Genomic DNA, 17,110 nt, shown 5'->3' on the forward strand with positions numbered 1-17,110 from the left:
CTATAGCCATGTGAAAAAGTAACTAAAACCTATTTCACTTCAATGATGGTATACTGTATATCCTGACATAACCAACAATAATTGCTAAGTCACTAAGCCCATAAAATACAGGTATTTTAATTTGTCATTTATGTAAGAAAAAAAACCCCAAAATGCACATCCTTATTGGTTTCATGTGATTTGAGAAGCTAATTATGGTGAGTTGCTTTTAATTAGGTTAACTTTGTTAGGTAATCAGCAGGACGTGCTACCACCTCTATATAAAAACAGTGTAGTCCGGTGCATTCTAGATTTTTGCAGTCTTGTGCCAAGGAAACAAAATATCTGTTTGTTGTGTTCAAAAAGATTATAAAACCAACTCCAAATAATTTTGAAGTCCAGAAGGTATACAAGGCATAGCCCACAGGGAGAAGACTTGGGACAGACACAGGACACACTGGAGTTATCATGTCTCAGCTGGCCAGGTATGATCTGGGAAAGTGTTGGAAGAAATTGCTGATGGTAGGATGGCCTGGGCAGGCAAGTGAAAATTATAATGATGATGGTAATAATTGCTAAAATTTGATTTCTCCCAAGTTTAGATTTATCCAACTTTTGGGGCTTAGTGAGAACTAGGTGATTGTTAGCAGGGCCTGCTCTAACATTTGGTGCCCTGGGCAAAGCTGTAAATGATGACTCCTGTCCCAATAATGAAATGATTTATATATTCTTATTCATTTATGTATTTTATATGGCCTGTAGGTACAGCATATACTGTATTTGTTTAAATTAATTTAAAAATTCTTGGTAAATAATGACAAAGAAACTATTCTAGATATTGGGTAAATTAATTTGAGTTTGAAAGCATTATAGAACTGAGTATATTATATTTAGAAAATTTCTAAATATAATATTTAAAGAAAAACATAATAATAAAATGGTTAATTCCTTGATGATTTTCATAGTGCAATAATTAATCAATGGACAGATATCAGTGGGGTCATTTATGTGAATACTTTTCCAACCACTTTGTGGTTTAGGATGCTTGCCTTAGAGGCAGAGTTTCTTAGAAAAAGTCGCATCTGAAGCTCGTAAATGAAAAAGAACAGGTCTAAATTGGCAAAATAACCCAGGCATGGATGGAAGATGGCTGGAATAGCACATTAAAATCAGTATCCTGTAAATTACCTTTTTTTGTTGTCGATGACAGTGGTATTTAAGGAAGAAGCCAACTGAGGACCTGTAAGATGTTTGTTTCTCACAGACTCTTATATACTTATCCTCTTATACATCTGAGCATCTGACCCTTCTTTCTTTTTCTTTCCTGATTAGATCCAATTTTCTCTTTTCAACCAAGATAGTGATAGCCAACTTTGTATGAAATGTTCAGTTTCTTGGCAGTCATCGAATTAAATAACTTTCATACTGCAAAAAAAAAAAAAAGAAAAAAGATTGACTTGTTTCTTGAAAAAGCTGTTTCATTTTGGCTATGTTTTAAACCAGAGCTGAACATCAGAAATACTAGTTCTTTTCAACCCAAATGAAGTGAATAATTGATTTCAGGGGTGCTATTGGAATTATAGTAATTTCTCTAATAAACAGCATAAGCTAAGGGAGTTGACCATTAGGACACTAAAGGAATAGCTACTGAAAATGGGAGACTTCCAGTCATATTTATATGAATAATACATTTAAAATTGATAACTTCATTAAATTTCATGATAATTTTCATTAGAAACACTAGTAATGGCGTGGCTACTTGTATTTTGATATCATTTTAATGTTATCTCTCATTATAAAAAAAAATCCTGTGAATGAATGACTAGGAGACGATACGTGATCTTCACGCTAAGAAATGTTGCATAAGAACATTTCCACTTTCAAATCGCAATGTATAAAACCTAAACTTGGCGTAAAGCCACGCACATTTCCATGGTACCTCATACCCTGTCATTTGCAAGTTCTCCGCTCGGTTTTGCAGACTGGCGGCACCCAGCGTCAAAGCAGTACTGCTGTTCCTGTGTGGTTATCCTTTCTTTTCCTGATGCAGCTTTATAAATATACTGAAATTAACCGCATATTGTTTATTAGTTTAATGCATCTGATTGTAATTAACCAGTAATGATATAATAGTCCATGGAATGGTCAAACTATTCCAAATACCATAGCTGCTTTAGCATTGTTACTCTCACTGCACCTTATTTTACTTCTTTCAGCTGCTCCCGTTAGGGGTTGCCACAGCAGATCATCTTTTTCCATATTACTCTCACTGCACTTCTTGGAGCAGCTAATCAGAAAGAGAATTATCGGTATACAGCATCAAGCACACGCTGCCTCAGCCATGCTTCCTATTTGAACTGTTTCTCACACGGCAAATGCTTCAAACCTTTCCTGTACGGACCTCGTGGTTCAGAAAAAGTTTCACCCCAACAGCTCTAAACGCACTCAATCAAATGCTCCTTGTAGAACTATCTGTACTTATAAGTAGAATTACCTCACTGTAAACTTGCACTACAGTTATAATATTGCACAACCTGAGCCACTTTATAAAGCGCATATTTACATATGATGACAATATCATTTTTAAGATGAAATGCAGCAAAATATGTTTATTATACAGACAAAACTTTAACTTCATTTAAATAATCTACTGTATATTGTTAATAATTAAAGGTTGTTCCTGCCTCGCACTGTATGCTTCACTGGGACTGGGACTTCCCAGGGGCCGCCACGCCAATATATATTGAATATAAAACAGAAAGAGAAAATAACGACACAGCTAAAAACGCAGCGGCAAATTTTGACAAAAGTTAAACGCTTGTGTAATGAGCACGAGGCGGCTATGCAGTGTCCGCAACAGACATGGCCATCCGCCGTGCATAAGATACCATATTGACATTGACGGGCGACGGGGCAACCGATTCTTTCTCTGCCCAGGGCTGCCACGAGCCTAGAGCCGCCCCTGAGTACTGCCGCAGTAAATTATTTCATCGAAGGTCGCGCACAATCACTGCGCCACCGTATTCCCATGTTTAATAACATGCTTTAATTCCTATCATCATGAAAATGATATCACGTATACATCTCAGTATTTTTGTTATTCAGAGAGCTGTAATATCACAAATGTTATGGATTCTGTGTCCTGTCGGAGGTAGAGAAAGCCAGTTTAAGAAGCACGTAGTGATTCACACACATAGAGCACATAGAAGAATACATACAAAACAAAGCATTTAACGTGCTACTTTAATTATGATGTGATTTGAGAAATTAGTTAATTAAACGATTTTAAGATGAAGTTTATGATGATCGACTTTAATGACAAAATAAACTACGTGATTAAAGTGGAAATTTCGAGACTGAAGTTGACATTTCATGCTTTTTCCCCATGGTGTGCCTTCCTTTTTCTCTTTACCCTAATAAGCTTTCATATGACACTCAGACAGTGGGCTACGACTCGCCTTTTCATGGTGACTTTGATATGTGACAACTTCTTTTTTATTTTGGCCACTGTGCAGCTTTGTGAACTTGAGCTTTCGAGTTTCTCCGACACACTATGTCACTCGATCAGCTTCCTTTTATTGTTTATACCACTGTTTAAACCAACAGAGTACGTTTTTCCTTCCCTAAACTTGGTATTCGCTGAAATTGTTCCATTTTCCCTCTTGCTTTTCGCATTGTCTTTTCAGAGAACGCTGAGCTTAAGGGCTATTTATATTGATTTGCATATTCAAAGAGGTGTAATTCTGGGAGGAGTTGGGGCGGGACAGCAGGCGTGTGCACGAGCGTTACTTTTCACGTTGACTGGGATTTATGTAGCGGAAGAATGTAGAAGTTCGCGAACGCACAAATTCCTCCATCTGGATTTTTCTGTGCATAAGCACATTTTGGCTTTTGTGCTTACGTCATGTTATAGTGCAAATTCTACGCACGCCGTTATGCATGAGGCCCCAGGACTTAAAACAAATCCAAATCATATTATGTGATATCATCTAATGTAAAATTCTACTCTGTACTTCTATAATTTTTGTTTTAATACTGTATTGAGGATTACTTCTGTTCTGTGTATTATAATGTATTGTACTGACCCCCTTCTTTTTGACACCCACTGCACGCCCAGCCTACCTGGAAAGGGGTCTCTCTTTGAACTGCCTTTCCCAAGGTTTCTTCGATTTTTTTTGGGAGTTTTTTCTCGTCTTCTTAAAGGGTCAAGGCTGGGGGGCTGTCAAGAGGCAGGGCCTGTTAAAGCCCATTGCAGCACTTCCTGTGTGATGTTGGGCTATACAAAAAATAAATTTTATTGTATTGTATATCCAGTAAACCAAACACGGGGATGAGCGAGCAAAGCGAAAAGGGGCCGGAGCCCCTTAGTGTTGATAAAAAGAAGTTATCAGTTACTATCAAAAACTTGAAAATGTCTAGATTTACACTGTATATGCACCTTTCCTTATATACTGTATGTAGTTTATATATGATATATACAATAAGTTTTATACACACAAATGAATGGTACTTCTAGAAAGTTGATTCTGTTCATCTGGACATAGTTTTTTCCGTTCCGTTTCATCGCTCATGCAAGTGACCTCAGTTTCAGTTGACTGCAGGTTTCTCCAACCTTATAAACAATACCTTGGCCTAATGACTGAACTAGCACCATTGACTAACAATGGGCCGTGTGATCAATGATATGAAAATTGTCCATTGATCAATGACCATGACTACCATTCACAGAAAGTTGGGGAATGGCTGCAATCACCGCATTGTAAGATGGTGAAAGATGTACCCTTAGGCCCCCTCCTTGGTTCAGAGATGGTCGTTCCTTTTTCACATAAGTGGCAGTACTAATACTGTTACAAGTGGTTGCAACTCTTGCTCCTTCTGCAGCTGATGATACTTCCATCTCTTTTTTTGTGATAAATGTACCTGCAGACATTCTTTGTGAATACACCTTTTTATGACTGCTCTATAAATGTTTTTTATATGACACTATATAGCATCTCTGTGGAATTTCTCTGTGAAAACTGCTGTGCCGAAATGCCTGCTGAACTCCTTCACTGAAGATGTGTATAATGTTCTTTGTGAAAAAGTCTACAGCTCTCTCTTGCTTCATGAAAACTGCTCTTTCATATCACTTGACAGAAACTCTGTTGGGCAACCTATGTAGAACTGTTTGAAAGTATTGCCCCCTACAAATTTCATACCCCATTTCAACCCACAATTCACCAATGGATGAGACCTGTGACCTAGAGGATGATTGTTGTAATTCTGCTGTGCAAACATTTTCTCTCAGTAACTTATCAACTTAACTTTTTTACTGCATTATTGGAGGCAGTAGGTACTGTAGTTATACTGTATCTATTTTTGATTTATGTACAGTATGTTTTTGTGAGGGCACTGTAATGAACTGACGCCCTCCCCTGAGCTGGGTCCTTCATTAGATACAATTCTACTTGGACAAGTTTTGGCCCAGACAATCCTGAATTATATCACACAGATCTGAGGATGCTAAATTATAAACTGTATGTATTACTGCTACATTGGCTGAAGTAGCAGGATGGAAAAGTGAGTCACATTTACAGCAGCTGGAAGTAAATTAATTATAATATCTGTTTAGAAAATAATGAGAGTCAACATTTGAAGAATTCTTATCTTCTTCAGTCCACTAAATATTTTATTTTTTTTCATATAGTGCAGAATGAGACCAGAAAGAAATGAGTTAATAATAATGCTAAATACGATGTTTCTAACAAATGAACATTTGGCTTTTAATTAGGAAGGCAAAGGAAGGTACCTGTTGTACCACTCTGAAGCTCCAGTACCAGGTCTAAGGATATTTCTCTTATTTACTCTCATTATTACTAATGAGCCTTATCAATATCTATATGTCACCAGAATTTATACTTTAATTGCTACTGTTTCTGGCTGTGCTTGGAAAGTGTGTACACTTTTTGGCTGAAGTTAATACTATACCCTTGATGAGTTGTACTGTTAAAAAAAAAAACTTAGATTAATAAGTCCAGTTTCCAGTTGCAGATCAAATTATTTTAGGAGTATATTTTAACTTTCAATAACAACATGGAGGGAGCAATTTCTTTATGATCTTCTCAGCTCCATGAAACATAAAATAAGGCCTCCAAAAATAGGCGTCAAGGCATTCCAATGAGACCTAGCAGCAAGTAAGCCTGAGCTCAACATCGAAATAGAAGCTTGCACAATGAGTAGGCCAAACAGATAAGGGATTAAGGCTTACAGAGAACTAAAGAAAAAAACTTTCTTTATATTTTAAGATTTTTTATAGTGATCCAAAAATAAACAGTTAAGCAGAAGCAAAGATGGTTTTCCTGAAAGGGCTATTTCAAAAAAACAACAAATCCAAGTCTATAATATAAGATGCACAACCAAATGATAGAAACAAATAGATCAAACGATAGAATAATCAAAAACATCACAATACCTTTTAAAATTCAATAAATTCAAGAGGAAGTCAAGCAACAGACATATGTACTAATGTCTCAGCTGCCAGTTTGTGGTCTGTTTAATAGGGCTGGAATAGTCCAGAGCTACAAAGTCAGGGGCCCCGAGCTCCTTGGACTCAATATACAAAAGACAAACAACATAGAAAAATAGATATGTAAGCAAAATAATAAAATAAAACATTCTTTATTCAGAATAATGTAGAAATAAAGAAATATATTCAATAAAATAACATGGAGTCTTTCACAAAGGCAATATGGTGTGAGGCCCCCAAAATAAGCTACTAAAGCAGGCCATGATCTTCACTATCCTGCCCAGAAGGAGCTCACCTTAACTGACCTAAGCTCAAAACACTAACTGCTAGCCTCAGCCTGGCCAAACCCGAAAATGGGGAGCTGGCAAGATAACTATAAATATCTCAAAAATAAACTGAAAGCCCCCACAAGGAGGAGGGTTCCTGTCACCCTTTGGTTTGTGCAGAAAAAGGGCAACAAACAATCATTATAAATCAAAGACTTATTACTAAAATATCGAAAATACAAAGAAATTTTCAAAATAGAAAAACAAGGCACAACAGAACTGCCTAAGAGGCACTTCTTAACAAACAAGTCTCTATAGAAAAGCCAAAACAGTAATCAAATAACAGAGCAGAAAAAGAATCTTGGGGACAGTAAATCCAAACGGCAAAAGCAATTATTTACAGTAATTCCACCAAACACAAATGATTTCCACTCCTCAGCCTTTTCTGTCATTTTAAATAGGCTGATGAAGGACCCAGGAGTGTTGACATCAGGGTGGTCCCACCTCTTTGGGATTACACCCACAATCAACAAAGAAGAGCAGAACATTTAATGAGACAGAACATAAACATAACAGAGACTACATTAAAATTAAAGATAATTATTTAAAATAAAAAAGAACAACAATAAAAATACATACATTTATGAAATATCATGACATATTCAACAGATAAAAGAAAAAAATGAAAAGAAAAAGTTGATCCCTTGCTGTTCCATAAGACAGTTTTGTTGAATATAGAGCTGTATTTTTAGATTTTCAGCCAAATCTGCACACATTACGTGTCCTTTATAAACACTGTATTTTTTTAACTTCCTTTTAAAAGAAGATTTAAAAAAAAAAAAACAGAAGTTAGATTTACAATGGTGGACACCTGTGACAGAGAAGTTTAGTACTCTAATGGAGAAAAGAGATGCATAGTATTATTTCCTCTTACTTGAAAAGGATATATTGTAATTGAAATATAATAGGACCACTTTGAATATATTGCACCAAGTGGTGTTCCCACATAGAAAATTATTTCCAGAAATATGTTTTCATGTTACCAGAAGCAACTGTAAAGATCATAAGAAATTTGACAAACGAGACCATTCAATCCATCAAGCTTGTTTGTTAGCTAATAGCTAAGCTTTACAAGTATTTCATCCAGAGTTTTCTTAAAGGTTGGCAGGGTTTCTCCTTTAACTACATGCCTCAATAGTTTGTTCCAGAGTCCCATAACTCTTTGCGTAAAGAAAAGCTTCCTGGCTTCATCTTTAACCCCTTGTTGCCTGAATTTATTACAATTATATAAAAAATGAAAATTTTTTTGCTGTCAAGCAGATGCTAAATTTAAGAGAAGGGTCTAGCTGCAGCCTGCAATACCTATGACACAGATCAGGTAATGCCCACAACATCAGTCACAAAACGCCCTTTGACTCAGATAACCGTCCTACAACCCTAATCTTAACCATAGTGTAACGGGGCCCTAATGCTAATCACAGTCTAATGTGATGGGTGTTACGTGACTGACATTGAGGGCATTTCGTGATGTTGGGGCGTTACATGACTGACCTCATAGGTACTGTGGTCTGCAATTACACTTTGTTGAAATTAAGTGGAGATTGTTAATTTGAATAGAGCACACAAGCAAACAATAAGCTGGTACGTATTTTTATCTTACCTCAAATTTGGACAATTTCTCAAAATGAGTAGCCAAAATCCATGTGCATGGCCACGCCAACACTTCACTTCCATCAGGCAGATGTAATTTAAATTGCATTTTCCAGGTGTTTGCCCAGTTCTGAAGTTTGTGTATGTCTTTTTGAATTATTTTTTCTGCTTCCTCTGTGTCTACCATCCCTCCAATTTGGTGCCATCTGTGAATGGGACATGTTTACTAACTTTACCAGGATCAATGTGATTAATATAAATCAGAAAAAGTAATTGTCCAAAGGCAGACCCCTGAGGGACTCCACTGATGACATAGCTCCATGTGGCGCATTCTCCTCTTCTCTGTACTCTTTGTCTACTGCCGGTTACCAACTAGAGATACAGTTTTGTAGGTTACCTCTGATGCCTAAATTGATGAATAAATAATAAATGATAAATTATGTAGTATATTTTGTTTTTTGTCAACTAGTCATGTCACATCAGCTTTAGGCTGCAGCTTAATATACTGTACATAACCCCTTCATAATGATGAAGAAAAAAATACACTAGCAGTTAGGAATACTGATATTTACATACTAGCTGCTCATTATGTACCATACATATCTCCTGTTCATCTTTGGTGTTTGAGTGAGCTTTAAGAGGTGGGCAATGAACTGTGAATTCAAGCATTTGTATGACTATATCAGTAATGCCCGCCTTAATTTGTGTTTCACAAAGTGTAGCATATAGCAGTCTTAAAATCATTTTACATTCTTCAAACAGAATGTATGCCATGACTGAGTAGCACGAGCCAGGGGAACCATGACCTGTGGGGAGGCACGGTATATCCAAGCTCAAATACTCATCTATTAGGAATGATATCATGTGCTTCCTTGTAAGATAAACTGTAAATTTGTTTAGAAAAAGGTTTGCATTTTGGTGTTTAAAGTCACTTTTAGTAGTCATGTTTTATTATTGCTGTAAGCTCCACTTTTTTACTTTCTTTCTTTATATTACATATACAAGAAAAAAATCAACTTTAAGTGTTAAATGGTAAAAATACATTTTGAAATCTCTAGTACGTGTTTTGAGAATATTTGCATATATGTATCTCCGTTTTTGTGTGTCTGTGATTATAATTTTGTGGATACTGAAACTCAACCAAGAATAATAATAATAATCCTTTACATTTTATGTAGCACTTTTCTGAGTACTCTAAATGCTTTAAATAGTTTGTGGGGAACCACTTCAACCACCATTAATGTGCAGCATCCAGGTAGATGATGTGACAGCAGCCACTTTTCAGCAGTACACTAGCCACACATTAACTTTTAGGTGGTGAAGGGGAGAAAGACAGTTAGCCTCTAAGAGATAGGGAATGATCAGGTTGGTAGAATGACTAGAATGTGGTGAGCAATTTATCCAGGACATCAGGATACACCCTAATCTTTACGAAGGATGCCCAGGGATCTTTTATTATAATGGAGAGTCAGGACCTCTGCTTTACATCTCATCCGAAGGATATCACCATCCTTACAGCACACACAGTGTTCCTGTCACTGAACTGGGCCATTGGGATATACATTTAGACCACAGAGTAAGCACCCCATGCTGACCTTGCCAACACTTCTTTTGGCATCAACCCAAGCTTTTTCTGGTTGGTCTCCCATCCATCCAAGTACTGGCCAGGCATGAACATGCTTAGCTTCACGTAGATGACCTGTTCTGAAATACATGTGGCATGGCTGCATATTTTCATGGTCCTTTCTGTTGTGTCTCACACACTTTCTTTTAACTTACTTTTATTTCTAAACATACTGTATATGTTTCAATTAAACAGGGTTACTGGGGTGGTACCCTGACATTTCTCTCTGCTCCCAACTACCTTCTTGTCGCCGGACACATTTGTAACTAATCTTAAGAGTCAATTAGCTTTTTTGGGATTTTTGTAATTCATTGCAAAGCATTTTCAACTTCAGCAGTCACAGCAGCTATACTCCAATTACAAAGAAACACTGATTACATTGTAAGCCTTTATGAAATTATGAATATGTCTGATTGTGGCAAGTATTTACTTTGTATTCTTTAAAAAAAATTAAACTTGGCACTTTCCATCATGCAACTTTACCTTCTAAGCTGAAAGTGCATATTCCTGCTGCTTCTCCTCTAATGTTTTTCCATCTCAAACTAAAAAATTCCATATGTAAAGGAATTAATATAGAATTCATGTCAAATGTGGATTCATTCACTAAGTCCGCATACTTCATATTTTTAATTATATAAAAGTATGAATTACACTTTTAAAACAGATTTAGCTTTAAAGCAGATTAAAATATGAAATATAAACTTGCATACATTGTAAATTTGCACCATATGCAGTACTCCTGTTGTAAATATTCAGGCATTTATGTGCTGGACAATTCATTTTTTTTAATTATAATAAACAAGTTGTTTCACTAAGTTTTAAATAAAAGTACAGTTTATCCAAACTGGTCATTTTGCTAGCTCCAGTAACATACTGTTTTAAAAAAAACTTAAGGTATTCTGTTTATTACAGAGAAAATATTTTAGTTCTGGACATTTTCTTCGAAGCTCTGAATTATGAGACAATTGAACAAAAGAAGGCCTACGAAGTTGCAGGGCTACTTGGTGAGTAACTTGTAATTATTTTAAATTTTTTTCAGAGAATTTGGGTGGGATTTAATATCTCTTTAAGTCTTTTTTCAGTTTACATCTCTATTAGGCAAAAAGAACAAAAGCAGAAATTACTGAGCACAAAAAAGCATAGCCTCAGTTCTCAATTGACTTGAGATTTAATTGGCTAATAACTCTTTTATAGTTATCTCACTCCAAAAAAAAAAAAAAAAAGATTTTAATGTGCAGTATTACAGTTTTGATGTATTTTGTTTTTTATTGGAAAAGAGTTAGTATAATACAAAAAATGCTGTTGTATTGACACGACCTTGTTCTCAGGAAATGCTACTAATTAGGTGCTTAATAGTTAAAATTGTATATAAATAAAACCGTAATATTCAAAAGAAAAGACAGGCACAGAAAATAACCAATAAAATGATTAACTGAAATTACTTAATTAACACAGGGTATAGTTATAATTTTAGTTTTAGGGATATGTTTGGTATATCTCAAGTCAAAGTTATTTCTTCACACTCATGGTATATTTTAGTTTGCCACATGAAATTATGTTCTAAAGTTTTGAAAAGATCATATAAGTGAGAATTTGATTTTTTTGTAGTTTCAAGTAGTATAGAACATCTGTTAACCACTTATTTAAGAGTAGTTGAGGTGGGTTAGGATTCTTCCAGTTGAGCAAGATAAGTCTAGGTGCTAGTAACGTAGTAAAGGAAATTACAGTTTGTTTGTCCTTCTCCATTTTAAAGACACCTGAGAGTACTTCAAACACAGCTGTTAATGGTTTAGGAGTGATTGTGACACCAAGGCAGTCTAATAGGCATGTAAAGATTTTTGTCCATAAAGTTGTTAATTCTGTTACTTTTTATAATGAAGTTGAAGAACACTAAAGACCCAATATGATGAAAAGTCACTTTTGGTCTGAAGAGTTTGGTACATTTTATTGAGTATTGGTTCACATTTTAAGATTACATGCAGTACACATTGTAAAACAGTGTATCCATGTTGTTTTAAAAAGAACAAAGAAAAAAGTAAACTGTTATTTTAAGATTCAGCTATTTTAAAAGGAGACATACTTTGGGCTTTATAGCAGTGCTCATTTTCCTCGGCCCCAGTGGCATGTATTCACCTCAAGGAGACCTCTAGTACCCAAGTAGACAATAATAACAAGTACTTATGTTCTTTTACTATACAGATGCTATTTTCTTTATTTCACAAAAATATAGCTTGCTGCCACTGGATTGATAAAGCACATGTGTTTTGGTGAGTGTATATCTAGCTAGCGCATAGTATGTAATAAAGCTGACAACAAGACATCCATTCATCCATTTAACTAACCTGGTCATTAGATTAAATGCTTTATGCTTAAGTAGTTTTGCACAGGGTTGCATTACACCAAGAACATAACCCAGCAAGCATTGGACACAAGGCATTAACAATCTTCAGATATGGGGCCAGTCTATTACAAGATGTGTAACAGTTTTTAAACTACACAAAATTACTCCAGTTTGGTTAAAATGTCTTTCTTTATTTCCGTCCTATGGTTATATGTGTCATAAACAAAAACCTCACCTGTCGGCACTGATTTTAGAACAGCTGCCTATATCATTACATCCTCCCGCTTTAATTTAAACAAGAAATAGTTAAATATAAAACATAACCCCTCAACAAACATTTTTTTTTTCATTTAAACTGTCAAAGACCGGTAGTAAAATTCACTGCTTATTTATTCAAAGTTCAAGCCCTTCTGGTGACTTCTAGTATGCTGGGACCAGTGCGAAGGGACTGTTGGCTGCTCTGTCTCAGCTGCTTTCTGGTGGCATACTACTTTATACAGTGCTGTTGTTTTTATCCAAGAGCCACAATTACAATCTTTCCCATGGTCATTAACTAAGCTGAATGTCTCATCAGTCTTCAGGAGACTACTTTGGTTTCTTCTATATACATTGCTTTTCTCAGTCAGAACTTTGTATGAGTGTGGAGTCACTTGCTCAAGCACTGCAGCCTTCTTTGACCTTGCTCTTGACCCTTTAGCTTGGACCATATCTTGGACAGTGACTCTAGGTGTAGTTGTCTGATCATACGCGACCTTTTGTCTTTGTTTAAGTCTCAATGTGCAGCCAATGTATGTATTATCCTTTACAACAAGGTGACCCGTGTTAGAATATAGTGGGTTAGATAATGACTGACTGATGACAACAGCAGCCTCATCATGAACCTCTTTATACGTGGGGACATATCATGTAAATTTTCTTTCATAATGGTGAGCAATGGTTTGTGATCAGTCTCCAAAATTACCCCTAACAGTCTAGAGTTGTAATTATGAAATTTCTCACACCCAAAAGCTAATCCCAGGCACTCCTGCTCTATTTGGGTATACTGGCAATCAGTTGGTGTCATTGAATGAGAGGCGTATGCCATTGGGTACCAAATTGCCCCATGCTGCTGAAGGAACACTGCACCTAAGCCATTTTGTGAAGCATCAGTAGAATTTTTGTTGGTCTTTCAGGATAGAAAAATGTTAATAATGGTTCCTCAGCTAGAATGCTTGACAATCATTCGCATTCTTTTTCATGTTCATGATTCCATTGAAATTCTGCCGGCTGCTGAAATAGACCTCTTAAATGTGTAGTCTTTACAGACATGTTTGGTACAAATTTTCCCAGATAACTGAACATGCCTAGGGCACGCTGTATTCCCTTTTAATCATTTATAATATAGCCTGAACTTTGTCTATGTCTGGTTGAACTCCAATAGCCGATAATTTATCTTCAAGAAAAGTAATTTCTTTCACTCTGAACTTACATTTGTCTCTATTTAGTTTGAGACCATGCTGTTCTTTGAAACACATTCCCCAATCTGAGATTACGTTCCTGCTCTGATGAACACCCAACAATAATATCTTCAACTTAAACACCTATCCCCTCAAGGACTTCAACAGTCTCCTCCATTGCCTTATGTAATATCTCTGGAGCGGAGCTGATGCCAAATGGAAGATGCAGAAAAAAGTACTGTCCAAAAGGGGCAGTAAATGTATAGAGTTTGGCACTTGAGTCATCCAATCTAATTTGCCAAAACTCATGTGAAACATCCCTGTTGAAGAATATTTTTTCCTCTGACATTTCACTAATTATCACTTCCCATGTGGGTATGTGATACTGTTCCCTTTTAATATTGTTTTTGAGGACCCTTGAATCCATACACACATGAATATCACCATTTTTCTTTTTCAAACAGACCATTGAATTCACCCAATCTTTAGATTCTTCAGCTTTCTTTATTACACCTAATGAGACCATTCAGTCAAGCTCCTTCTTTAGGGAACCCTTCTTGATGCATAAATTACTGGACGTGCATTATCTTTCATTTTCATAGAATATATGAATGCCAAGGCCAAATCCCTGAAACACATCTGAGTATTTTGTAGGTATATTATCCAGCCAAGTTCAATTGTCATACTGTACTTCACTATACTAAGCCTAGCTCTTTGCATGCTTTATCACTCAACAAAGAATTATGTCCTTCAGGTACAATCACAAACAACAGTAAATATGTTTTGTTTTTTATCAGCACATTCAACTTACAAGTGATGTGAGTTTGAATGTCCTGTTCATTATAGGCTGTGCTACTGACATATGTGTTATTTTTGGTTTGTCATTAAGACTCTTTACGTTACCAGCAATTAGAAGATTTGCTTTGACTCCAGTATTCAGTTTAAATGGTATAACAGTTTCATTGACTTTGAGAGGTACCCTCCATATATCCTTATAGATTGTTCAAACTTCCTTTGCTGAGTTACTGTTAATATGAACCATTCCTACAAAAAATGCTTCATCTTTATCCCCATCAATTGCAGTCACTGGTTTAGATTTTTCTTGTTGAGCAGATAAAAAACACTTTCTGGCAAAATGATTTCTACCCTTGCAATTGGCACATCTTTTCCCAAAATACAAGGCATTGCTGTGGAGTGTTAGTGGTGCCTCAGTGATTACATGCAAATGCATCAATGTTTGCCCTCTCTGAACATCCTTGCATCCCACTTCACCATACAACATTAACTGAGACAGTCTCTTGGCTAACTGCACTAAAAGGATCAGATGCAAGTGTTTAAGAATGCAATGCTGAGAGCTCGTTAGCATGACATATCTTGATTGCAGTTTCTAAGGTAAGCTCACTATCACAAAGAAGTCATTCTTTTACTTTCTTGTCAGTTATGCTAAAAACAATATGGTCAGTATCACTGAGCATTTGAAATGTTCAAAATTACACATTTGTTCCTTTAGTTTAAGATCTGACAGTTTTCATCAACATTTCCACCCAGTTGAAGAGCAGGGGGAGGTTTAATACCATTCATGCTTACACACCAAGAAACTCTGTTCCTGGTAATAGTTATTAAACTACACAAAATTACTCCTGTTTGGTTAACACATCTTTCTTTATTTCCGTCCTATGGCTATATGTGCCGTAAACCAAAACCCCACCCACTGGCACTCATTTTATAACAATTGCCAATATCATTACCTAGTGAACAAACATAAACACATACACACACAAACTTAGGCCACTTTAGCAACCTTAGGTGTAACAAGGTTGAAATGTAGTAAGTGTAATACAGAGACTTTCACATAGGCAGAGTGGTAGTGCAGAGCTGTTATTTCTACCTAACAGCAGTAGGTTTTACATGGAGCCTGCATGTTCTCCATGTGTATTTATGGATTAATTGGTATTAGTAAGTATCAGTCAGTTTTCACTAAAAACTTTGTCCTAGGGTATTTTATTAAAATATCCTTAGCAAGTGCAACTTATCATCCATTAAAAAGTTTGATAATTGGTTTGTGGCGCTTCAATCTGCTTTATCACACACTCTGCATTTTTCATTATCTAATTCTTTTTTTTTATATTGCATGTACACAACATTCAACGGGTTATTATAACTCCACTCACAATGACTACTGCAAGCAGATAATGCATTCTTACCTTGAGAAAATAGTACCAAAACTCTGTTATATGTATTGTATGTATGTATATATACATTGTTTCCAGTATACTTGTACTCTTGTAAGGATGCCTCAGAAACGTGGAAGGCACGTTTTCTTAAATCAGAACCTTCAAAGTGGGCATATTCAGTAAGTTTTAAGGCTTTTCATCACATTGGAACTCTAATACCTTTAGTCTCCATTATAAAATACAAGAGAAGGCTAGTTATTTTTTTTTTAAATTGTAAACTATGCTTCACTTTAGAATACAATTGCATGGGAAAACTAATACAGTATATACCATTACTGTGAATAACTTTGATTTGAAAAATATCTAACTTATCCTTTTAATTTGTTTCTTCTAAAAGACACTGAATTTTAATGGCTTTTCATCACATTGGAACTCTAATAACTTTAGTCTCCATTATAAAATAAAAGGCTGGTTATTTTTAAAAATTTATAAACTATGCTTCACTTTAGAACACAATTGCATGGGGCAAACTAATATATACCATGACTGTGAATAACTTTGATTTGAAAAATATCTAACATCCTTTTAATTTGTTTCTTCTAAAAGACAGTGAATTTTAATGTAATCAAATGATTCTTCATAATTTCCACCAATACTACACTGAAACATCTTAAGAAGCAGCAAAATAGAAAAACTCATATATTCTTCATATAAAAAAAGTGCAAAATTGAAATAGTAAGTATAAGTAGAATGTAACAGTCCCATTCTACAGCTTGACAATGCAGACCACTTTATCCTTAGTAACATGCTCCAGGTACTTTAGCAGAATTCCCAATTGTTTTCAAGTCATCTAAGAATTATAATCCTTACAGTTTGTCCTGGATCTACACACAGGCCTTCTCCCCTTTGGCCATACATACATTATCTGTGAGTGTCAACTAAGAGGCATCCTCTCCAGATGTCTAATCCACTGCAGCTGCCTTCACTTCCTCTGGACAAGCAGCAGCAGCACACTTCTTCCCATTTTGTTATTCGAATAACCGTTATAAAGAATCAGTGCCTGCAGTCATGTGTACTTACTTCACCTGGTCTGTTGTTATCAGTTCTTTGTTCAATATTCAGACTCTGTGATGGT

At 35.8% G+C, this 17,110-nt stretch overlaps 1 protein-coding gene across 5 annotated transcripts in view; it reads left to right on the plus strand.

Moving 5' to 3' along the window:
• Window positions 1–17,110, plus strand: part of asic1c (acid-sensing (proton-gated) ion channel 1c) — a 1,167,770-nt gene that overhangs the window by 1,063,140 nt on the left and 87,520 nt on the right. For all 5 annotated transcript variants that reach the window (XM_039753240.1, XM_039753242.1, XM_039753243.1 and 2 more), the window contains one exon: window positions 10,937–11,028. In XM_039753240.1, the coding sequence (XP_039609174.1) occupies window positions 10,937–11,028 (92 nt within the window). The remainder of the gene's footprint in view (window positions 1–10,936; window positions 11,029–17,110) is intronic.

Source organism: Polypterus senegalus, chromosome 5, assembly GCF_016835505.1.
Source record: "Polypterus senegalus isolate Bchr_013 chromosome 5, ASM1683550v1, whole genome shotgun sequence".
Lineage (NCBI taxonomy): Eukaryota > Metazoa > Chordata > Cladistia > Polypteriformes > Polypteridae > Polypterus > Polypterus senegalus.